The sequence below is a fragment of the Sciurus vulgaris genome (assembly GCF_902686455.1).
Source record: "Sciurus vulgaris genome assembly, chromosome: 5".
Classification (NCBI taxonomy): Eukaryota; Metazoa; Chordata; class Mammalia; order Rodentia; family Sciuridae; genus Sciurus; species Sciurus vulgaris.
In genome coordinates, this window is record NC_136465.1 from 29,593,383 (window position 1) to 29,619,718 (window position 26,336).

The window sequence follows — 26,336 nt, forward strand, 5'->3', positions numbered from 1 at the left end:
GACTGTACAACATGACTTGAATAATCAAGAGAACAACAAAGAACATAAAACAAAAAAAAAAGGTGGCTTAACATTCTAAGAAATTATTTTAATTCTAATTGAATTACAAATAAAACTTAAGGTGAGCTGGGAGTTTCCACATGATTCAGACTTTTATCTCAGTTTTGCATTTCTAGTCTCTGTCACTAAATCTCTCACATTTAAAAATCTAACACTAGATCTCTTTACATTTTTAGGTCTTCCCATTGCTGCCAATGCCATTATATGAGGCTAATCAAAAATTTTTGTCCAATTGTACCACTAGAAAGCAAAAAGAGTGAGGATTTTGATTGATTGATTCCTAGAATTTATAGGATGGGACAATTAACATCACAATAGCTACACCAAGATTGGTTTTTTGTCCTCAAATTTGCTGGGTTCAGTTCTGAGTCACACTTGAGATCTTTCTTACATAAAGCAACACTTTTTGAAACATTATTTTTAATATTACCACTCTTCCTGAAACCATCTGCGTTTCCCTCTTTTTTATTTTATTTTTTCCTCCTGAAAAACCAGGGTTAAAGTAGTTGTTCTAATCTGAAAAAAATCAGGTTGACATCCCTGTGTTAGATTTGATGTATCCTGTGGAGAGACAAGACTTTATTTTAAGAACTCTATATTGGCAGTCTTGGTCAAAAACATTGTCTTTTATGTGTTTTAATCTTACAATGCTAACTTTTAGGGACAGTCTAGAATGAGAACTTCCTTGATAAAAATTCCCCTTACAAATTTACCTGAAGATTCTTCACAGATGGCTATCAAAAATATCTTAGTCACAGCAAAGTATCTTAGAGTACTGAGTTCTTTCATGTTCTGCACAGCATCCTTGTATTGCAAAGGAATTTATGATTACATATTCTCTAGCTTCATCATCCATAAAGGTTAAACTATTATCTACTTATTCAGTTGTTTGGAGGATTAAATAGTTTGTAAAGTTCAGAGCAACTAGCATATGTAAGCGCCTAAATGTTTCATATTATTATTACTGGACTAAGCTCTGACTTTGAGCTATAAAAATGAACTATGAGTTATGAAATATGTAATAGATTGGAAGCTAATGTTTTATAGGTACATGCTGTGGTCAAAATCTACAAATATTTAAGGTTAACAAGAAAGGCATTTAAAAATAAATAAGTAGAACGTTTACCTGTAAAATTTATCTGCAAAACTTACCTTGGTTGCTTTAAAAACTGTATATGGCATACTGTTGCTGTTATAAGAAGACATATTGTTATGGATTCAATTTTGTCATTGCAATGTCATATAATGAAATCCTACCCTTAGTATCACAGAAAGTGACCTTATGTGGAGATTAGGTCTTTACAGATGTAAGCAAGTAAAAAATGAGGTTAATAGGGTGGACCCTAAGCCAGTATGACTGGAGTCAGAGGGGAAATTTGAACACAGATATGCACACCAGAACTCTAGGTGAACATGAAGAAAGTGTCAGGGTGGTCTTCTAAGGCCAAGGACTGTCAAGGATTACTAACAGGCCACTAGAAGCTGGGATAGAAACAGCAGATTCTTCTTCACTGCCCTCAGAGAAAAGTATATTTGTGCACAACACCTTGGTCCCAGGCTTCAAGGTTACAGAACTGGGAGACAAGAAACTTCAGTTGTTTAAGCCATCCAGTTAGCAGAATTTGGTTTATTGATTCATATGACTCTTGGAGTAAGTGGATTTATGGAAAATAGATTTATAAACTTCCACAGAGAATGGTGAATTTAAAAGCTCTATTACTTTAGAAGTATTAGGATTAAAAACAGAAATGTCAGAACAAATGTAGATAAATCCTGATGTCCCTAATTTTGTCATAAAGCAATGCGAAAGAGTGCAACAAATATGCCAGAATTTTAAAACACGCACTCAAGTGCCTTTCAAGTTTCAATAGAGCAATCTTTTAGTTTTTATTTTTTTAGTTTATAATTTGATAAGGAAAAATAGTTAAAGAAAATATATATTTATATATTTATGAAACAATAAGTTCATGTTGAATTTATTCAAAATATGTGTCTGAGTTACTCAACTTTATACCATTTAATACTTAATACAAATAAATGTTCATAGTTAAAATACTGCAATAACTTTTCATATGATTTTTTGGGGAGGGTACTGGGGATTGAACCCAGGGGTACTTAACCACTGAGGTATATCCACAACTCTTTTTAATTTTTGTATTGAGACAGTATCACCAAGTTGCTTAGGGCCTCACTAAGTTGTTGATACTGGCCCTGAGCTTGAGATCCTCCTACCTGGGCCTCCCAAGTTGCTGGGATTACAGGTATGCACCACTATGTCAGGTTCTCAAGATGTTTAAATAAAGCAGGTAATAATAATTTATACTCTCAAAGTTTAATATTGTGATTTTGTGTTTTATGAGCCTCAAATTCTGACTTTTGAAAGATGGCACTAAATTTCTGAAATGAATTTGAATGGGCCTTGACATTGCATGAGAGGAAGCACACGATGAAGATCAAGTGTGCTTTCAAGAGCACTAATTAAGAAAGAATATTGCTTAGCGTCCTTAGTTTAGTGATATAATGGTGCTTTAAAATTAATTGCATTTATCCTGATGCACTCTCAGTTAGTAACTTTACTTTTCATTTGGCCTAGAGAAATAGGAATAGAGGAACAAATTTCTATTAGTATTATTTCAGGAAGCTATTCTGGAGTTGATGCAAAAATATTATGCCACCTTTTAGTATTATTCACTATTATAAGTAGAAAGGCACTGATAAAATTTCAGAAACAGACATTTTTTGAAATAAGGAAGAGAGGTAGAAAAAGTTACCTCACTGAATCCCAGAGACCCGCCACAGGCCTCTTCCTCCAGCTAAGTGAGATAAGCCAATCTCAAAAAGCCAAAGGACGAATGATATCGCTAATAAGTGGAGGTTGACACATAATGGGGGGGAGGGAAGGGTTAGAGTTAGGGTTAGGGAGGGGGGCAAGTATGGAGGAAGGAACTACTGTATAGAGGGTAAAGAGGGGTGGGAGGGGTGGGGGGAAGGGAAAAAAATAACAGAATGAATCAAACAACATTGCTCTATGTAAATTTATGATTACACAAATGGTATGCCTTTACGCCATGTACAAACAGAGAAACAACATGTATCCCATTTGTTTACAATAAAAAAATAATAATAATAAATAAATAAATACAGTTAAAAAAAAAAAAAAGTTACCTCACTGAACTTAAGGTAGACTGTAAGATATAATCTACCTACAGATAGGAGGAGGAAGAAAGGGTGAGGAGGTGGGGGTAGGGATGATGGAGAGAAAAATGGAAATAAGAAAGAAAGGAAAACAAGTACCAGAGAGGACAGAGGCTAAATCTTTTTCCCCTCTGATTTCATGGAGTCACACTGATAAGTGAGCTTGGAGGGTAGACGGGAAGGACCCCAGGGCTCCGCAGCACTGGCTGCAGCCACAGCTATTCACTTCCTGGCCCCCAGAGTGGTTCCCTTCAAGAAGGCAGTGTTGGGGGCTGGGGAGATAGCTCAGTTGGTAGAGTGCTTTTCTTGCAAGCACACGGCCCAGGTTTCAATCCCCAGCACCGCAAAAAAAAAAAAACAAGGCAGTGTTGGGGTAGCTGAGCACGACACAGAGGCCTCATTTCCTGCCTCTGCAACGTGCAGGGAGATGAAGCTTCTGTTTCTGCCTCAGTTTTGCTCATTCCTGGAGTGGCAGAGGGGGTGTTAAAAGAGTTTGGGGCACATTTTGGTGGGCAGACACCCTGCTGCATAGTCACTGGGTGAACCCATGCAGCTGCTACCCACCCTTTTAGTTTGTTGGGTGGGACTGATGACACAATTGTTACTATTAACAGAAAAATGGTGGTTCATGATTTGCTTTAAAAGTAGTTACATGAGATGACTTCAAGATGCTTGAATGGCATACAGATAAGTAGTTACACATAGATATTCAACGCCTTCTGTGATTGATTTTACTATGAATTTATATTACAATTCTGAATGAAACAACACAATTGACTCCAATTGTCCTGATCTCAGGGCATTCTCTGCTAGCAGAAATGTGCTTACAGGCCCCTTTATCTCTCATCAGTTCACTTCTGTAGCTTTGTGAACTCTGAGCTGGAATGAACTCTAGAGATGATCTTGATTTTGTCCATGAGTAAACTCTGATCCAGAGAAGGAAAGTGACTTTCTAAGGCTCACCATGGCTTTACAATGATACTATCCCAATCATAACAAAAAGCCCAATATGAATTCAATTTGCTGTGTTCTAGCCATTATTAATTTACTTCACTATTTTGGCAAAATGGAAATGATTTTAAAATCAGAATTTGTCTTTTTATTAGAGAAATTGCTTAGGTATCATTGAGAACTAGCCCACTGAATATTCATGTTTCTTTTGTTAATCCAAGATTTTTATGTATATTAATTTTCCCTAGATTTGTAATTTGATATTAATGCTACAAAGAACTTAGGTGATGTGAGCAGTTTAAAGCCCTTAGTCACATTATTTAAAGTCTACTTATATTCACGTTCATGTATTTTACTTCCTTGAGTACTATAATTAAGCATCATCCCCAAAACACGAATAAATGAGTCTTACAAAAAATTATTCAATAGACATGTATAAATATCCACAACACAGACAAACTATCATCTGAGATTCCTATAACTAAGGACATTGAACAGCAACATAGAATTTGTTACAAGCTAGGGAGAAAAAGTTTGTTGGTTAACACATATTAATGAACTTTTCCATGAGATTGAAGAAAATGATATTGTTCCTTATTAGAAAGCATACTTGATATGACTTATATGCTGTAATTAAACACACATTCTTATATAACAGAAAAATAGGATAGAAACTTCAGCATTTCATTATAAGATTATTTATTTATTCTGAATAAAATATACAAAAGTACTTTCAACCATATTACTCTGAATTTTCACCTCTCCTGTGCATGAGAAGATACATAAATACTTAGTCTACATTGTATTAACTCTAGAAATATGACTATATATTTGATTTACCACAAAATATCATAGTAATAAAGATTTAAGGTCAAAATTCAAATAATTTCTTAATTCAGTGGAAAATGCTATAGTTGCCCCCAAATTTATAGTAAAATACAGAGATGTGTTTATTTGGGATTCACATACACGTATTACCTATAAATTAGGAATAGGTTTTTCTGTTACTTTGCATGGAAATGTCAAAGTCCTTTGTAAATAGTAATTGTAAATCAATAGGCAGTGTTGCTGTGTATAGAAATAAAGCAAGTTGTGCTGCATGTAATTTGAGAATTTTAAAAAAATTTTCACAAGGAAAAAAATCTTAATTTAGAAGTAATATCTTCAAGATCTAAGATGGCCCATCAAGGCAGAGAATGTTAATGTGTTTAAGAAATACTTTAATTCTTAGCAGATGAATGTAAACACCTGTGTGCTATTGAAATAAACTCACATTAAATACTAAATGCAGAGAAATAACATACCCAGGCGCTCACGCATCTTCCACAAGTGGTGATTTTGAAATCCCCATAGAGATCTTTGATTGCACCAGTTGTGAAGAAACCTTCCACCATCAGCAGGATCCCATAAACGAAGAACGCAGCTGCAATGCCGTAGATCACATACTTAAAGATGTCAATCCTGGGGAGAAGGGAAAAGTGATTTATTTCGATAACTTTTTGCTGTTGATCTGCAGAAATCAATTCAGGGCTCTTTTGGAAGGAAAGTTGTGGAATGTTGATATTCATGGTGGAGGCTGAATTTACAAACATTTTTGCTTTGTATTTCTAATATGTACATAATACATTTTGTTCTGCCACTTTTAATAGTTGTCTTGAGGGATTTGAGGCTTTTGTGTGTGTGTCTTCTTGCCTTTTAGCGTCCCTGCTTCCTTGGTTCATATCAATGCAGTCTTGGATAAGCAGTGAATTAGATTTCCAAAGGAGTTTGCTTCAATTCATTTGATAAGTAGGATAATTTCTCTGATTTGGAAAAAAATGATGAATGTAAACACGTAAATGTAGAACACTGAGATTTTAAAACATTATTTTAAAAAAAAGCTTTATGGTTAATGATATAGTTCTGCATAAAATGACATTTGATATTTTTGTCATTCTGAATAGTCAATTTTAATTGTTTTATTTTATACTTACCTTAAATCATCACTAATATTTGCTGCTGTTACTAATGCAATATCTGTATGAAAAGGATATAGTTTTATAGATAAATTGTAATTTATCTATAAGATAAAGCCAGAATCACTAATAATATGGAATTGGACCTGAATTAAACCATAGCATAATTCCATAAAGGTTTGGGAAGATACTTTTCCTTTTCTCACAACTGATTGCCTAATAGAAGAAAAAAATTCACATGACTAAAATAAACCATTTATATAGGAAATATAAAAGTGCACACAGGGTGTTGGGGGGTGGGGAGTGAGAGAAGAATGGAGGAACTTTAGATTATGTAGAAGGAAATGAGAGAGAGTGGGGGTATGAAAAATGGTGGAATGAGACAGACATCCTTACTCTATGTACATGTATGATTACACGAATGGTATGAATCTACACATGTACAACCATAGAAACGAAATGATGAACCCATTTGTGTACAATGAATCAAAATGTAGCCTGTAAAAATAAAAAAAAATTTTAAAAAAGCCTAGAAATATATAAATCATAAATGTTGAAAGCAATTATTTCTTTAAATAACTGCATATTCTCATTTTTCCATAAAGAATATGTATTATTTATATAATAAATGTTTTTAAAACTGTTTAAAAAAAGTACACACAGAGAACCGATACATAGATGATAGATGAAGATAGGGAGGTAGGGAGGTAGGTAGGCGGATGGATGGATAGACAGACAGATGACAGACTGATAGATATTAAAAAGATAAATTCATATTCCATAGCTTTGTAACTAAACTATGAATATTCGCTAGGATTAAAAAGAATAATTAGTGCTTTTGTGAAGTGAGTTTCTATTTTCATTTCCTTGTTTTGAAAATATTCATTCTATATTTATACTCCAAATGATAACTTTTAAAACTATGGGAACATTCACCATTACTGTGGCTTGGAGTTAAAGAACATTCCATTAAGATTTATTTTTATACATCATTATAACCAGTGAACATTTTACATTCAATGTAATCAGAGTTGTAAGAATACCAGTGAAATGTAGATGTGATACACCACCAGTTTAACACTCTACATTTACTTAACCTAAGAAACAAATCATCCATAACCATTTGGAATGTATTCACTATATGCATTGTTTATGATACAGGACATGACATTCTAACCTAAAAGTCGATACAGCACCAATACTGAGGTACCTTGATGCTAAATATTTTTTGGACACAGTGGAGTGAATTTGGTGAGTAAGATATAATTCCATAATTCAGCAAAGCTCAACCATGGTGTTTCCATAAGGATCGCATTAAATCTGTGATCACTGGGCTGGGGATATAGCTCAGTTGGTAGAGTGCCTGCCTTGCAAACACAAGGCTCTGGGTTCTAATCCCCAGCATTGCAAAAAAAAAAAAAAAAAAAAAAAAAAAGTATGATTGCCTTCAGTAGTGTAGATATTTTAATATTTCTTCATAACTTATGAACACAGGATATCTTTTTTATTTATTTGTCTTCTTCAGTATCTTTCACCAATGTTTTTATAGTATTCCTGTAGACATCTTTTAATTCTGGTTAAATTAACACTTAGGGTATTATCTTTGTTTTGTTTTGTTTTAAAGCTATTGTAAATGGAATAGATTTCTCAATCTCTATTTCAGATCACTCATGCTTTCTTCTACCATATGTATAGTTTCATGTTATTATATTTAGACTTCCAACAAATTTAGTGTTTATTCTTTGGTGGTATAAGAATTGAACACAATTTTATTTATTTTTTCAAAATAACTGCCTGCTTGTCTTACTGTTTATTAAAAAGATCACCTTTGATCCACTGCTTTCTGTTCTACCACTATTCTGAAATATATATCTACATCTTCATGTGTCTATTGCTACCCTTTCCATTTTATTCCAGAGGTCTCTCTGTGCTTGTGCCAGGACAGCATTGCTTTAAATACAGAGGCTTTATGTGTATCTTGATATCTTCCACAGTCAGACCCTGCCAAGCTCTTCCTTTTCAGTATTTTCTTAGCTCTTCTCATGTTTTTATCTTTTCATGTGAATTTTTAAAAATTCTTTTAATTTGTTCTAATTAGTTGTACATGAAAGTAGATTGCATTTATACATTTTGATAAATTATACATAAATTGAGTATAATTTCTCATTTTTCTGATTATATATATTGTAGGATCACATGGGTCATACAGTCATATCTGTACATGAAGTAATAATGTTTGTTTCACTCCACTATCCTTCTTACCCCTCTACCCTTCCCCTCCCTTCCACCAAATATAAAGTAACTCTGTTCATGTGAATTTAAAGTGCAACTTTCCTAGTTCTTAAGAAAGCTCATTGAAGTTTGTTTTAGATTTTGTTTAATTTGTAAATTAATTTTGAGAGAACTCACATTTTAATGATCCTCACCAAGAACTAGGGATAACTTTTCATTAGTTCACATCAACTTTTACAACGGTCAGGAACATTTACAGTTTACTTCAGGTAACTTTGAAGCATTATATTTAATATTATTTAATTTTTTTGACCAATGTAAATAAAATTTGCCTTTCTACCAAATCTTCTAATTATTATTTGTCTTTACAAATGTTACTAAGTTTCCCATGTAGATTTTTTTATCCTGTACATTGCTGAATTATCCTATTTGAAATTGCTTACTCATTGATTCTCTAAGATTGTCCCAGGTATATCATCATATTATCTAGTTTTACTTCTTGTTTCCTAAGTCTTAGGTCTCTGATTGTTTAATCTAACTGAATTAGCAAAGGCATCCACAACGAAGTCGAACAGATGTAGAGATTATTCTTACCTTCCTTCTCCCTGATTGTAGTGGGAGTATCTTCTTGGATAATAGTCTGAGTTTAGAGTTGTTTATATAAATATAAGCATTAGTTTATGTGTGTGTGTGTGTGTGTGTGTGTACCCACATATGTTCATATATATAGTATTTATTGCTATTTTTATTTTATTGGTTCTTTTTAGTTATACATGACAGTATAGTCTATTTTGATATAATTATACAAGCATGGACTATATCTTATTCTAATTAGGACTCTGCTCTTGTGGATGTACGTGATGGTGAAATTCACTGTGGTGTGTTCATACATGTACATAGGAAAGGTACGTCAAATTCATTCCACTGTCTTTCCTTTTCCTATTCCCCCTTCCTTCCCTTCATTCCCCTTTGTCTAATCCGCTGAACTTCTATTCTCTCTGGACCCCCTGTTGTGGATTTGCATCCACATATCAGAGAGAACATTTGACCTTTGTTTTTGGAGGACTGGGTCATTTTACTTAGTATGACAGTCTCCAGATTCATCCCTATTGCTATTTTTCTAAGAGTTTATTAGAAATCAACATTTTTATTTATATAACTTTTAAATTGAAATAAAATTATCAATAAAAGATTGTGTACATATGTGTGTGCATGCATTTTTGCTGGTATTATGGAAATGGGCTTAATCCCTCCATTGAAGCTAGAAATATATTTTCTGTTCAGCTTTCCTATATATCGAATAGTTTCAAATTGTTCTTTATATCCACCTGGATTCTTCTCACATCAAAAGTAGGAGATTAAAAGTGCAGGAGGAACTATATACCCATGCTTTCTTTGCTCATGTATCTCTAAAAGTTTCCAGTGTTTTCACTTTTACAAAAAGAAAATTTATTGGCAGAAATTGTAAAAAGAGCAAAGGAAAAACTCTTGGTTATGGTGGTGAGCTAAAAACCTATCCCCCCAGCATTTACTTTATAATCCCTGAATCCTATGATTATCACTTGGTAAGGCGAATGAGTGAATACCATTTCATATTACATAAGTTATGATTAGATTAAGGATCTGGACAAGAGAAGATGATCCTGCAGTATTCAGGTGGTCCTCAATACAATCACATGTATCCCTAGAGGGGAGAGGAAGAAGGAGCTTAGACAGAGACATGCAGAAAAAGAGAAAGAATGAAGATGGAGGCTGAGATTGATGCGAAGTGCTTTCACACCATAGACCTGTTACCAGAAGCTCCTTAAAGAGCCAGAGAAGCAATCTGCAAAGGTCCAACCCTGCAGATGCTTTCCTTCCAGACTTCTGGCCTCTCTACAATGAGAAAAAAATACATATTTTTCTCTTCCTCTTCTTCTTCCTCTTCTTCTTCTAATGCTGTGCTGGGGTTTGAACTTAGGGCTTCTTCATGCATTCCAGACAAGTGCTCCACCTCTGAGCTGTACTCAAGCTCCATTCCTCTTGTTTTAAGCTACCGAGTTTGTGGTGATTTCTTTATGATGGTGGCAAGAAACTGACATTTATTGATTCGTCTGAAAAGGAGGTCGTTTTAAACTATTTCTGACACTGCCTCTATGATGCATGCTATAAATCAGTGTTAGAATACAGGGATTTGAGAGAGATGTTACAGTATGTAAGATCTCCTCTTAGAGCTGGAAAATGTTAATTTTAAAAGGCAGGAAAATGGCTGCTTATTTTTAATCTGTTCAATGGATTCATGAATAATCAATGATCAGATTTTCCAGTTTTGGGTATAGCTATACTGAAGTTAATGGTTCCCGTGGGTTTTTTTTTTTTTACTAGAATTCCAAAAAGAACACAGCATCCGAAATTTAAGAGATTCTGAAAGTGCTCTGAATGTTCATGAATGTGATACAAAAAAAATTCATGTTAAATTATTTTTAATGTGGTAAAAATGTATAAGATTTAAACTCTTAGATTTTTAAGGGCACATTATGGTATGGTTAACTATAAACACAATGTTGTGTGGTAGATCTATAGAAATTTTTCATCTTGCAAGACTGAAACTTCATACCCACTGAACAACAACTCTTCTATTCTCTCACCAGTCCCTGGCCACCCCCACTTCTGTTTCTGTGAGTTTGAGTATGTTATGTATCTTATATATATGGAATCATGTAGCATGTTCCTTCTGGTGACCGCCTTATTTCACTTAGACTAAAGAACTGCATTTTCATCCATGTTTTAGAATCTGACAGGATTTCCACTTTTTATGGCAGAATAATATTCCATTAAGTGCACAAACCATACTTTTCTTTATGCATTGGATCATCCATCCACAGGAATTTAGTCTGTTTCTATACTTTGGCTATCGCCATAGATGCTGCAATAAACATGAAAGTGAAGGTATCTCCTCAAGATCTTGATATCCATTCATTTGGATAAATATTCAAAATTAGGATTATTGGATTCTATGGTAATTATATGTTTAAAAATTTTTAAGGAAATTCTGTACTACTTTTACACATCATCTGTACCATTTTACATTCCTACCAATTATGCACAAGGATTCAGGTTTTACATTTAATCTTCAATTCATTCCAAGCAGATTTTTAGGTATAGTATAATGGTCCAATTTCATTCTTCTGGATATGGATATCCTGTTTTCCCAATACTATTTATTGAGGAGACTACATTTTCTGCATTTTTGAAAAGACAATCCTGCCACCCTATTGACAATAATCAAATTGCATATCCGGACTTTAAATTTTATTCCATTGGTTTGTTTGTCTTTATGCCAGTGCTACATGGTTTTAATTAGTATAGATTTGTAATGTTTTAAAATCAAGAAATAACATGTATCTGCCTTTATTCTTTTCTAAGAATAAGGGTCTTTTTCTGTCCGGAGTTTTCCATGATTCCACATGGATTTTAGGATTAAACTATTTTTCCATTTCTGTAAAAACTGCCATTGGGGTTTTGTTGGGAATTGAATTGATCTGTAAATTGCTTTGGATTGGTATGGACATATTAACAATAAAAAGTCTTCCAATCCATGAATATAGGATATCTTTTGATTTATTTATGTCTTTGATTTCTTTCAGAAAAGTTTTGTAGTTTTCAGTGTGCAAATCTTTTGCCTCCTTGGTTCATTTATCCCTAAGCATGTTCCCCCCTCTTGGATGCTATTGAACATGGAATTATATTGGCATGAATTCAATCATCTTGAATTTGTTAAATATTGCTTGGGGCTTTAATATGTTATATATACTGATTAATATTCCATATGCACTTGAGAAAAAAATGTATATTTCTATTGATATTAGGTAGAATGCTATGATATTTGTCTTTCATGTCCAACTGATCTAGAACTTGTTTAAAAGTTTCTGTTTATTTATTGGTCTCTCTAGATGTTTGATCCATTACTGAAATGGTGTATTAAAGTCCACCACTATGGTGGTGTTATGTCTATTTCCTTATGTCAATGTTTGCTGAACATTTTCTTCCCTCTCTAGCTGTGAGTCATCCCTGGCTTTGCTGAATTTTTCTCAAAGGACCCTGTCATACAAACTATACCAGTTCTGTCAATTGGAAGAATGAACTGAGACAGAAACGCACACTTGGACAGCTCTCTGAAGAGTCAGAACACTGGATGCATGCTCCACTTCTCTCTTTCCCCCCAAGGGAAAATCATGAGTTGGGACATTCTTGCCTACTGCTGAACTGCATTGGCTTGAGGTAGGAGCCTATGTGGGCTATTTCACATGGTTCTTCTTACCTGTTTCAAAGTGAGTATTTAGTAAAAAGTGCTGGTACTTACTATTTCATCATCTTTTATTACAAAGTCATGTTTATTTAATTAAAATGCATGTGTACATCAAAGTGTGGCATTTTGCTAGAAGTATAGTACGAAGTCATTGATGACAGTAATAGCAATCACCTACCTTTTGGTTTTGCCTTTTTGAAATTTAACTCAAACACTGTAAGAATATCTGGCAATAATAATCACAACTTTGTGTAATCAAGTAAAATTTATAATAAGTACTATTGATAAGTAAAAATAATAAGCAATAATTTATAGTAAGTACAGCAATAAAATGACTGACTACATATTAATTTCCTATGGTTGCTCTAACAAACTTAAGGTTGAAAAACATATAAACTTTCTTATAGTTATGGATGTCAGAAGTTTGAAATTAGTTTCACTGAGCTGAACCCAGGGCATTGGTAAGAGCTTCACTCCCTCTAGAGGTGCCAAGGAATGTTTCTTGAACTTCACAGCTTCCAGAGCTATGTTCCCAGCATTCCTTGACTAGGGGACCCTTCTCCATCTTCAAAGCTAAAGGCAACACCTTATTTCAGTAGTCAGACTGGCTTCTTCTCTGGTCAAATATCTCTCTTCTTCCCTCTTATGACCCTTGTATTTTGAGTGAGGGTCCACCTGGATAACCCAGAAGGATCTCTCCACCTCAAGATCCAGACCTTAATCACACTCTTTAATCCACTTTTGCCATATAAGGTAGTATACTTAGGTCACAGAGATTAGAATCTGGATGTCTTTAGGAGCCATTACTCAGATTATCACAAACTCTATATTTTAAGTTGCATGTTAGTTTCTGCATGTTCAAATATTCTTATGTAAATTTTTTCTTCAAACAACCTGAAGATGAAGATTTCCTAATGTTACATACCAAAATCCACTTCAAGATCCCGAATCATCAAAATATTTAAATTAAAATAAGTCTGACTTTATCTTATTGACATGATTCCTTCTACTTTATCATAAAAGTGGTCTTTTATTAACATCATACATGTGAACTTAATATAACAAATAACTTCAAATTCATATTAGGAAACAAACTCTGGTTATTTACATAAATTTCCATAAATGATAAATTATTGATAATGCATTAATAATCTTCTGATATGAAGTAACTGAATTAATGTCCATAGAAGGATTAAATAACCATGTGTTTCTTTCCTTCTACTGCTTTTGCTTTTCAAAGTTATAATTCATGTTATCCTATTGTAAAGCATTTTACTCATTTTCTAAATGCAAACTTTCAAATTTGTCAATGTTTGTGTACATAACTAATTTACTAATCACAAAACAATGCATGTTCTTTAGGGAAAACGAATGAAAAATCAAGACAATGATTCACTGTTTATCCTCCCCATTTTGTATATAAATTTAATTCCAAAAAGTTATGATTATTATAGACTATTTGAAAATGTCCTTTTTAGTAAATATATTTTAAACTATTACATACTTGTTTGACATTTTCAAGGTTATGTATGGTACATTCTATTATTTGAAGAGGTATTTTACCACTTCCCTACTTTTGGTCATTGGTAGGAAGACTAATGCTCCCCAAAGATGCCTAGAGGCTAATCCCCAGAACCTGTGAACATGTCATATTACAAGGTAATAGGGACTTGGGTATGAGAGTAATGATCTCAAGAGGGGAACTTTTCCTGCATGATCTGGGATGATCCATATAATTACAAGAGTTCTCAATTTTGAAAGAGAGGTAGAAGGGGCAAGGTCAAAATCAGAGATGGAACTGAAGATGCCACACTGCTGGCTTTGAAGACAGAAAGGGACAATGAGCCAAAGAACACAGGTGGTTTTGGGAAGTTGGAACAAGCAAGGATATGGATTCTCCCCTAGAGACTCCAGATGGGACAGAGTTGTGCCAATACCATGATTTTAGCCCATCTCAGTAAACCCAGTAAGACCCCTTTCAGACTTCTGACCTCCAGAACTGTAAAAATAAATTTTGTGCTGTTCAGCCACTAAATGTGTGGTCATTTGTTTTACATCAGCAGTGGGAAGTCAGGACATCAATATTGCAAACAGCATGGCAGTTACGCTTTGATAGCCTTTGTTCACAGCTTAAATTGTTTCCCAGGGATAAATTCCTAGAAAAATTAAGGTATGGGTATCAAAATGGTGTCCAGAAAGTTTGTACTAAAATAAAACTTTATTCATAAAGAGAAAAAGGGCCTCTTTATTTCCTAACACCAGATATTATAATTTTCTGATGTTATCACTTCAAATAACATTTCTTAGTTTTTGTTTGTTTGTTTGTTTTTTGAAGTGCTGGGGATTGAACCCAGGACCTTGTGCTTGCAAGGCAAGCACTCTACCAACTGGGTTATATCCCCAGCCCCATTTCTTAGTTTTTTTTAAGTGATGATGAACATATATTCATTGGCTATTAAACTGTTATATTTTTATGGGCATTGCTATTTTGTACATTATACCTTTGTTTCAATAGAATATTTTTTGTTGACTTAAGTTTTTCATTTATTAACATTTGAAACTCTTGTCATGTAAGTTGTATTTTTATTAGGTTTTATGTAAGTTAAATATTTTAGTGACATTTAAAGAGTAAAATTTGTATTTTTGTTAGGTTAAATCCACAAATCCTTAGTGATTTCTTGTATTGCTGGTATACTTCTTATACCACAATAAGTAAAATTTTAATTTATAGTTTATTCTAGCTTCTATAAATTAACTTAGACTTCAATTTTAACTTTCAATTCATTTGAAAGTTTTTAAGTAAAAGTAGGAGGTAGAGACATAAACTTATTTGTACTTGTCAGTATGTACATATCCTTGGGTCTCTTTTTAGCATTGTATTCTGTCTCGTTTGATATAATATTCTATGTCTATGTAGATACCATATAGCAGAAACTGTTGTAGTTTCTCCACTCCATTTGGTTAGTCTGATGCATCACAAAGCTCATTAAAGTAGTGACTCCACCATTCTCTAATTTGTGTCTGTTCAATCTGATGTGGATGGCACTTCGCTCTCCTGTCTTTGATATCTCAGTCTTGAGGACAAGGGATTTGTTTGGCTATACTCTGCATCCCTAAAGACTACCACAGCGACTGGCACATAATATAGCTCAGTGAAAGAATACATTAAGAGAGAAATTAGACAAAAGATTAGCCTGGAAAAGATAACTAGACTTTTGAAAACAGGAGTACTGTAGAACAAAAAGGAATTCTAAGAGTGTAACATGTTTACATACTCAGTATTCACAACAACTCAAGTGAAATGGGTGCTATTACTAAGATAGTACTATACTAAGTGAGTCACAGATTGTAAATACCTAAGGACTGAAAGTTCATTACGGGCTCTGTCTAAACACCTTCACTGACCAACAAGTCATTATATTCCAAGGCAGTCCATCCCTGTAAATTGGAATCCTTAGCCCATGACTTTCTTTTCAGCAAAGTTTGCTTCTACCTGATAACCTTAAGCAAAATTGTTCTGTTCTTATTTATAAATATTTTCCTATCGTAACTGTATTCCTGCATTTTTGAATGTGAAGAGAGAATAGAAGTTAGAGTTTCAAATTCAGATCCAGTCTGAACCTTGCTGAAATGTTTACTTCTGCTGTAATCTCTATCCTAATGGAGTAGTAAAGCAATAGCAAAATTATAGTAAGTGGGCCATGTCCAGGAACAACCAGGTGTTAGGAAGCATGGCAGTGGGCATTAAAATTGAAATTGGGCTTCAAGGAATACAGCATTATCATTAACATAACCATCATTATCATCATTATCATCCCTGTCCCCATCACAATAAATAGCTGTATAGTGCTTATTATGAACAGATAAAATTTAAAAAAAAAATCAGCAAATTTTATATTTGTCAAAGTGTTAGGAAGTAGGCAGCATTAGTTCGTTCCCTTTACTGATGAAAGACTTAAGTAGAGATGTTAAGTAACTTGTCCAAGTTAAGATACCTAAAATGAAAAAGAGCCAAACTGGAACAAACCCAGAGACTATGTTGTCTTCTTATATACATTTTTCACATTTAGATATTTGTTTTTATTTTTGCTGTTACTTTTTATCAGCATTTTAAAAATTAATTAATCAATTAATTAACTTTGGAACACTCACTTGAGGAATACTAGCCTGGCTAAACTATTGGCTAATGAAATGCACACTATTTGATTATTATTTCAGAAGTCAGGAATTCAGTATGGTTTTCTAGCATAAGTGCCAGCTATGATTTAAGTTATGTTTGACTCTTCAAGACTAATCAATAATCTCACATCAATACTAATTTTCCTGATAGTCAGACACTCTGATAAGTGGAGATATCATCAGACTGATGTAACTATCAGCACCCTAGTTCTGTACAGGTAGTTTGCACACTGCCATGGGTCTTGTCAGCCTATGAAACCTCATTTTGTCTTGAATCCATGTTTTTTTCTCCTTCTTATCCTCACCCATTAAGCAACTGATAGCTATGTCCTATTTCATTAATTTCCAAGTAAAGTTAGAAAAGCAAAGTTAGAAATATACACACACATAAAGTTAACTGCGAGTGAAACCAATTAATCTGCTTTATCAAAACTTAATGCACTTTTTTTGCTTTGAAATATTAAAGAATTCATTGACTAGTGAACTCAGCTTTTGATCCATTGAACTGAAATCACAGTTATAACATTTTGAAAACAAAATGAATTCACTCTAGATATCAATGATATCAGATCCTGGGTACTCATTACAATTTGCTAAAGCCCAAACACAGTCCATACTAAATAATTTATGTGTGAGTGTATTGTGAGTAAGACTCTTCTTTTCCCAGTTCTCAGGAGAGCTATTCAAGAAGACAACTCACTCAGCAAAATCAGTGATTTAATCATTTTGATAGCTAATTTTCTAACAAGTGTCTGTATTTCATTGACCCATATGAATCTGCTTTCCAAGGTAAAATACCTACCCTCCTCCTGATTCACTGTCAAGTGACACTAATGGGTCTCAGCAATAACACCTTCCCAAAATCTCTCAAGATAAGAAAGCCTGAACAGCAACTTAGAACATTTCCTCTTTATCACAAAAGAAAGTGGCCGAGCAAAGCGCCGTTTCCAGTGTCACAAGCGCCCAAGTGACTGTGCTTAACACACAGTGGCTGTAGCTGGATGGAGGCAGATTGACGGGAACAGTGGGTTAAGTTCCACACTGATCATCACAAGTTGAAAGCCAACAAGTGACCTGGATTGGAGGAACTAAACGGACAGATTAAGAGATAGAAAGCCTCTGGGAAACCAAGGTGAGGAGAGACAGAGAAATACTAAAGCTCACATCAACAGAACACAAAATCTTGGAGAAATTCACTCTTTTTTCCCCCCTCTGAAGGTCTCCACATATCAAAGGAAATATGGGGTTACATTAGCTGGGAATATAAGACCCAGATTTCAGATCCCCTTCTGTTGGTGTGGGCTAATGGTATTTAGCATTAAATATCTGAAATATACATTGTGTAAGAATGGAGATGACTTGCACACTTACTTGTGATAAGTACTTTCTGCATGCTGGACAGGCGATTTTGGATCAGAGTGATCGTGCTTCAGCATGATTGCCTTTGTATATTTCCCTTCAGGAGATAATGACCATGTTGGGATACTTGTAAGTATTTAAGAAGAAGAGAAAAGAGGAGAATGAAGGAAGAAGAAGGATGAGATTATGAGGAAGGGAAAAGAGAGAATGTGGTCCTTGAGATAAAGGAGTAATTCTCAGATTCTGAGAACCACGGAAGTCTCAAATCTCGAGAAATTGTCTCTTCTAATTTCTCCATCCAGTAATCAGGCTTCTTTTTCCTTTCTAAGAATAAGATGTAGGCGTGCTTACCTTGGTTGAATTAAACATGAAACTATGAAGCAAAGTAATATGAATCTCAGTAAATGACTAAAACTGGCTAGAAGTCCTTTCTTCACAATCGCTCACTTAATTTTCTTTTTCAAACAATTTATTACCAAGTAAGATGTATCCCTTGCAAGCACATCTCTCATTCCCCACTACCTTATATTTCACCTTTTCCTATTCTCTGATACCCCTGTAATCTTTTCTTCCTCTGAACCTTTATGTAAATTTCGACCTTTTCAGTTGGCACTGATTACACTGAGAAGTTTATACAACGCATCTGCCCTCTGTGTTTCCATGAACTATTTTTTTGGCAGGGAGAGTCTTAATCCATTTGGCAGCTCCACAGGACCTGTACAAGAAATTCAGGTAATTTGAATGAAGAAAAGAGAGATAATTTTGGCATTACTTTTTCCCAACCAAAATGATGTTTTTCCATTCCAAAAATGTGTTATTGGTGGTCTTTAATTTCTCATATGACAGACCAAAGGTAAAAGTATCAAATAAAGTCTATGACCTTAAATCTCTCTTCTAAACTCTCACACTTTTAGAGATTTAGTTGAGCTCTGAGATATATTAAAGTTTGTTGTCTAAATATCAAACTTATCTTGACAATTGGTTGCTAATAGATGTATATAAGCATGCCATTTATTAGGCTTATAATTCTTAACAAGCTTCACACTCTATAATTAAACTTAGCAATTTGGATGTAGCCTAAGTATAGAGAATCTGTAGATTTTTAAGGACATCTGTGGTAGCTTAAAATAATGAACAGTGAGAACATATTTTGTCCAGGGTAGGCTGAGATACAACTAAAAAGAAAATGTCAGTTTTATCACATTAAAATATAGCCATGTAATCATCTTCTTAAAACTTTCTGCAAACTAACTTTCAGTAACACAGTGCATTTGCAAAAGGTTTAATTATATTCCAAATGATGAATATCTTTATAAACTGAAGAATTGATTCATGCATATTTGAATCTAAGTCATTGATAGCCATTGGATTTTGGTTTTATGTATATATTTGCATTTGATATGATGGAAATTGATAAACTGTCTACTCCTACAGACTTGAAGAATTCAATTAAGTAGTTAATGTTAACTTTCTAGAATGAATTTGCAAAATAAAGTTATAATAATGGGAAATATATAATTTTTAGCTTGCTATTAATATTTCATTGTCATTTGCCAGTGACAGTGGTGATGCTTGATACTCCACAATTACAGACTATATTTTTATAGCTTTATTTCTTAACTAATCAATGGCCTTCCTCCCTCTAATCACTATAGGTGGGGTATTGGCAGTTTCCCTATTCTCACAGTATTTTTAGATTTTATTTCTTGTTTTATCAGTGTTTTAATTTATAAGATATTTTAGATCAACATAATTATTATAACTTTTCTTTTCCTATAAATTTTGGTATGCATTCTGTCTGGAGGTACATACCCTTGGCATCTCAAAGTGGAGAATTCTTGCTTTATTCATATTAATGTGCAACTGTATTTGCTTTTCATTTTCATGGAAAATTACTCACCTGAATGAACAAAATAATAAATATAATTGTTAAAAATATCTTGTTCAAAACAACTTGCTTCTAGATGATGGGAGTATAAAGAAACTTGGCAATATGATATATTTTTGATAATGTAATTGGAGAACAGTTGTCTTCTACCTAGAAACTTGTCCAAGTTGACCAATTCTTGTCTCAGATTAGGGTTTTTGGTTAAAATTACACCAGGACAACAGCAATTGCCCTGCATTAATCAGAGTTGTAGTCAACATTTTTGAGATGGAATTACAGAAATAAAAAGCAAAGCTACTCTAGCCATTCAGATAACCATGAAGACTTATAAGTCTAGATGCAGCTTATTTCAGAAAAAGTGAATATACATTAGAAGTATTTGAGTTTATTTAGAATGACAGCATAAAGGATATGAAGTTCAGTACAAACACAACATTATCAAGCAGCATGAAATAAATGCAAGAAGTTTCAAGATCAACAAAAATCGATGGCTCTTGGACAAATAGTGGTTGGGATTACAAAAAACAACTTGTAATAAATAGTTATTTTCTTTTGGTGGTTATGAACTCACTGAATAGACTGAATCAACAATGTATTTGGAAATAAATTCTTCTGTGATTAATTCCCAAACTCCTGTTTACTATAAAATTAAGCAATAAAGGACTGAAATTTGAACAACAATCTTTCACTTCCAGACTATGTATCTTTCTAAAAATCTATTATTTTAATATCATCATAATTTAGTAATCCCAGGAATTTCGAATTTGGGAGAAAAGCATAATTGGTATTTGGAGAAAAAAAGATGCTCAGTATTTTCTTGAAATTTAGCCTTTCACAGAAAACTATAGGAACCTTCCACCATATTCACATAATTTTCTGTGAGACAGGTAAAGTAAGAGGATATCATAAAATAAGAGTGCCTTGGAGGTTTTTGTTTTTGTTTTTGTTTTTCCTGGAATTAGCAGGGCAGCAGAGTTTAGTGGATATCTCACTCTGTTCTTTATTCTCTGTTCTGTTGAGACTTTGTTCAAATTAAAAGAGCAAGAGAAAAGTAAATATTCTAGCTAATGGTAACTGAAGTTTGGATAAAACCTGAGTCAAAGCCTAGAGCAAACCTGAATTAATTTGGCCTCTGATTCTATGCCAAGAGCCTTATGCTGATGGAAAGGCAGGTGTTCTTCTGAACCATGTACATCTTAATAGTAATTTTTTCCACACATATTATCACTTCCCTAACTGTAGATGCCCATTTACTCAACACGCAGGAATGTAAACAGCACACACTTCATATAAAATGCAGTACCAGATTAACTCACATGGTAAAAACATCCAGTGTGTCTCCAGCAGTTCTAGCCATCTCAAAGTAGGTTTGCAGAATGTTGACAGTTCCGGAAAGTGCTTCATGACCACAGCCACAGAACAGGGCCACGCCCGCATACAGCAGTATGGTGGCGATCAGAGATGCATAGGGAATACCTCCTAGGCATTTAATACAGCATTCAAAACACCCTGTAGAGTTAAATAGGAAAAATGTGAAAATTAGTTTTGTTTAAGTAAAAAAAAAAAATTCCAACTTCAATATTATGGGAAATTATATTTGCATTGATAGATGATATCAGTTTAACCATATAAATCAAGTCCTAGAAAGCCCTGGACAATATAAAAATCAAATGCCTTTGTATAATACATCCTGCAGAGACAGAAAACACTTACTAGTTTTGATAACTCCTTCTATGCCCCAAGTCCACAGAAGCCCTTCCTTTCCAGTTCAAACTTCTTTTGATAAATCTTCACCATTCCTCCATGTATAACATTCTGTCTTGAATTTATTGCTCTCAAATGTTATATGCTCACACTTTTATTTTAATGATAGTTAATCTTTTGAACTCTGCGGCAATATTTTTCAGTGACTTGAAACCAGTTAGTGCATTATAAACTCAAGTTGTTGAATTTTGGCCAGCAAATTTTTTAAATGGGAGACAATAGAATAGATGGTGTCCAAATTCATTGCATGTAGTAAGGGAAATTAATTTTGAGTTCAGATCATTAATATATATTCTTAGTATAGTGACTCATCATGCATAATCTATTTGTTTCTATGGCTCATATCTTTCAGAAAATGAGAAAGACACTGGCAGAGCAGAAAAGAGAGTAGGCAGGATAGAATCTTAATCTCATTTCCGTGATTTTTAGTAAATTTATTCTTTTGATTTTATCATTTATAAAAGGGTATAAATAAGAGAATTTTCTTCATATGGCTCCTGTTGAATTAGTACTTAAATTAGTGCCTAATGTAGGGTAATGAGAGGTTAACTGTCATTATTAGACCTATTTTGAGCTATTATTAATCTTAATTATTATTATGCTGTCATACGGTTGTCAAAAATTCTTTGACCATAGCAGTCACTTTTGCTTTTTGATGTTCTTCACTTAAATCTTTATTGAAAGACAGCATTCAGCAGCTGGCTTGAGACAACAGAAAGCCAGGGTTGTTAATGTTCAAACTAAGTGTCAAAATTTTCTAGGTTACTGCTGGATGTCTTCTAAGACATTAATTAAGTACATATGTTTTGCAGTAGGAAACACTGGAGAGATACTATGTTCTAGTCACTGTGGATAAAGGAAAATCTAGGTGAGGGGTTTGACAGGTTAGGCATATCTCCGCAGACGATCTGTTTTATATGCACCCACCTCTGCACCTCCCCTCCCACAGGCTCATCCTCATTTCCTCCAGCTTTGTCTCATTCTGAACATTTTTTATTAAATCTCATTTGGAACATTAAAGCCTCCCATATAACTAATGACTTTTGCTTTTTCTACAGAAATAAATAAAAAATGAGATTTAAAAATGGATCATGATGATTATACTTAAGTCAGTCAAAGGAAGATCTTTGTGCATTTATCTAAAAGGCATATATACAAACTACGGCTTATTCAAAATCCTTGGAAACAGAAGTGTTTTGGATTTGAGAAGTTTTTGAGTTTTGGAATATATATAAAGCCATATCAGGAGGATAAGACCCACATCTAAACATGAGTCATTTATGTTTCATATACACTTTATATACATAGCCTGAAAGCAATTTTGTACAATATTTTTGGTATGCCAGTGTTTTGACTGTGACCCATTAGGTGAATATTTCCTGAATATTCATCCCTGGACCCACATATGCACATTCAGACATAATATGAGGAGGTGGAAAAGGTCAGAAGAACTAGAAACTTCACAGAGTAGAAGAAATTTCATCAATAAGTGGCTGAAATCAGTGTGTCAGCATCTGAAATCACTGGACACAGTTTGGGGTGGACATTAACAGTAGCAAAAAATCTTCAGACTATTCACCTTCCATTTTCTGAAATCCATGTCTCACTATTTTAAAATAAAGGAAAATGAGAAATAAAACTGGTAGCAATTCAAAGAAGTGCTCCCTCTAATTTTGGCAAGTACAACTAATAGCCCCACCATTTCAAAATCCCATTCCTCTCTTACTTCTTTCTTTACTCATCTCAAAACATTTCATACAGTGTAGGAGATTTCTACTGCAGACAACCTTAGGTATTAAAATCAGATGATCATGTTCAACAAAACACTCAAAATAGAAGTTCAAATACAAAGAAAAATATCTAAACACCAAATGTATAAGTAGGAATTACCTTTGTTGTTGTCCTCTAGAGCCTAAAGTTGAGAACTGGGCAAGAATGAAATCAGGGGAGGGGCAGATAAAATGGCTATCCCACCAATGGTCACCCAAATTGCCCCTAAGGACTGCTGGTTAATTTGATTACTCATTCAGAGTCAGTATGTACTTATTTCACTTATCTTTCCACTGTGTTTTAGATGACCTATATTAGCCTCTACGCCAGGCTCTAGATCTGCTAGTGGGATCATGAAGTCATCACTCCGGAGCATTAATTATATAAGCAGTAGCTTTCCAAGTTTGAAAAGTGTGAGATAAATCGCAATAGTCGGGCAAACTCAAATTGACAACCCTGAGTTAATTCTCATTTTCAAATGAGTTTAAGGTCTCCAAGTGAAATGGAACCCTTTCTTTTACTCTTATTTAAATGCCGACATTTAAATCCCTCAGAATTATGTTATCTTTATTGATAAATACAGATTCCTGAGAACAGCCATTACTGTAAGGTTAGGCTAAAATATTTCAATTTAAGAGCAGATCCTCCTCAAAACTTGTATTCAAAGAAGAAACTCTAAGGGTCTCATGGGGCACGTATTGCACTCGTAATGGACTGCATCCTAATCACCTTGTTCCTCCTATGAGTCTGAGTTCAGTTGCCTATTGGATTTAAAAGAAGACTCTCAGAACTCCCATATGGTGAAGCAGCGCATCATTTCAGAATTCTCCCAGCTGCCAGAATCCCACGTAGTTGCTGGCAGGGGAGCTACTTTCCACCCACAGTGAGAAACAGCCTTGGCAGAGCAGCAGAGAAACCATGGCAACCATGCCCCTGGGCCAGGATACACTCTCGACAATCACCCTTCACAGCTGAGCATTCTGTTGCCCCCATCACCATGTTTCTACTGAACCAAAGTGAAAAAACATTCTATTAAATGAATATTAATGAAGGCATAGTAAGTGAGCGTGGTACTGGAGAAAATAACTTTCTTGAGAAAATCTGTATCAAAACAATACAGATTACTTTGCACAGGAGACATTTCGATAGTAGATGTTATAAAAAATGAGCCTATTAATCTCCAAATAAAGCTGAGCTTCAAATATTGGCACAAAATTTGTATATCCTTCATATCCACATGTATGCAAAGCAGCATTTCTTGTATCCAGTTTCCAGTTACAGTGTCCCCAAAGGAATAACACTATGCCTTCAGCTTTCAGATGAAAACAAATATTAAAAGAAGTATGAGTCATTTTTTCAACATACTCTGAGTATTGGGCCTTAGCCCAATATTTAGTAAATTTAGAGCCTGACTTGTACTTATATAAACATTTCAAAAAGTAGAAGCTCTTGAGACACAGTATCTTTTGCAATAATGATCATCTTTACATGAAAAATATGATTAATTTGCCTCTATCTAAATAGTGTGAAGTAAATACATCCTTTGCCACTGCTCTTACTCACCTCTCAAACCACACCAAAATAAAAACAAGGAAAAGATCTTAACCCAACAAGGGGGGGAAAAAGGAAGACAGACAACAGAGAAGAGTGACCAACACAATTGTGAAATCAAGAAATTTCCAAGTGAGACTGAAAAGACACTAACGATTTATTCATTGGTAAATGTTCCTTGGTACGTTTTCCAGCAAATCAACTCTTTCTCCACTGACAAATGTCACCTTTGGCATTATCAGGTATCCAGAGAAACGAGGGGTATGCACTTCTTTGTGGACCATCTATTCTGTCCCATTAATCTATTTGTCTATTCCTGTGTCTATATCAGCTCCCATTACAGCATATCAAATCATATCACATATACCATATCATGTCCCTCTCTTGCTTTACAGTAAAGAAAATCCTCTGACTTCATTTCCTCCTGAGCGTCATGGCTATTCATTGCCAAGAGCACATAAATTTTAGAAACAAACATCTTGTTACACAAATGAATTTGTGAATTTTGATTGGTATTCTTACATTGAATTTTTATCTGTAAACTTACATTTTTATTTGATTAGATCAATTATTTTGAGTTTTCAAGTATTTAGCATTCATCAATAGATAATCAATAGATATCAATAGGTATCAATATATATCAATAGGTGATCAATAGGTAGCCATATCAATGTGAAAATTTTGAGCTTTATTTCTATCTTTTCAAAATCTTTGCTTTCATAAGTATGTAAAGTCTTTCTCTGTTAGATAAAAATGCAGTGAGAAGTGATAAGAAAAGGCATCAGCTTGTGTTTCTGATATTAAAGAAAATGCTTGACCTGTTTTACCATTAACTTCTTGTTGGTTTGTTGTTTGACGAAGATGTCTTGTGTTAGGTTCTCTAACATACTTTTGCATCATCTGGTGAAATAATTTTATTTTTCTCCATTATTCCCTGTCATTGCAATAAATTTTTCTAAGTTAGGTTTGCATTCCTAAAACACAGGAGTTGTGCTATATTTCTCAATTGCTGAATTTGTCATGCTAACATTTTGTTACATTTACATTTTACATTTATAAATGTAGTCAACATATAATTATCAACTCACAGGTTTATGAGGCACTATGCTAATTGCTAGAGCTGTAGAAACAAACAAAATCAACG

The 26,336-nt window shown here is 34.0% G+C and overlaps 1 protein-coding gene across 2 annotated transcripts in view; it reads right to left on the reverse strand.

The window, feature by feature from the left end:
* Window positions 1-26,336, reverse strand: part of GPM6A (glycoprotein M6A) — a 314,459-nt gene that overhangs the window by 27,842 nt on the left and 260,281 nt on the right. For both annotated transcript variants that reach the window (XM_079141042.1, XM_079141041.1), the window contains exons 2-3: window positions 21,424-21,616; window positions 5,511-5,667 (exon numbers count right to left, since the gene is read on the reverse strand). In XM_079141042.1, coding sequence (XP_078997168.1) covers window positions 5,511-5,667; window positions 21,424-21,616 — 350 coding nt within the window. The remainder of the gene's footprint in view (window positions 1-5,510; window positions 5,668-21,423; window positions 21,617-26,336) is intronic.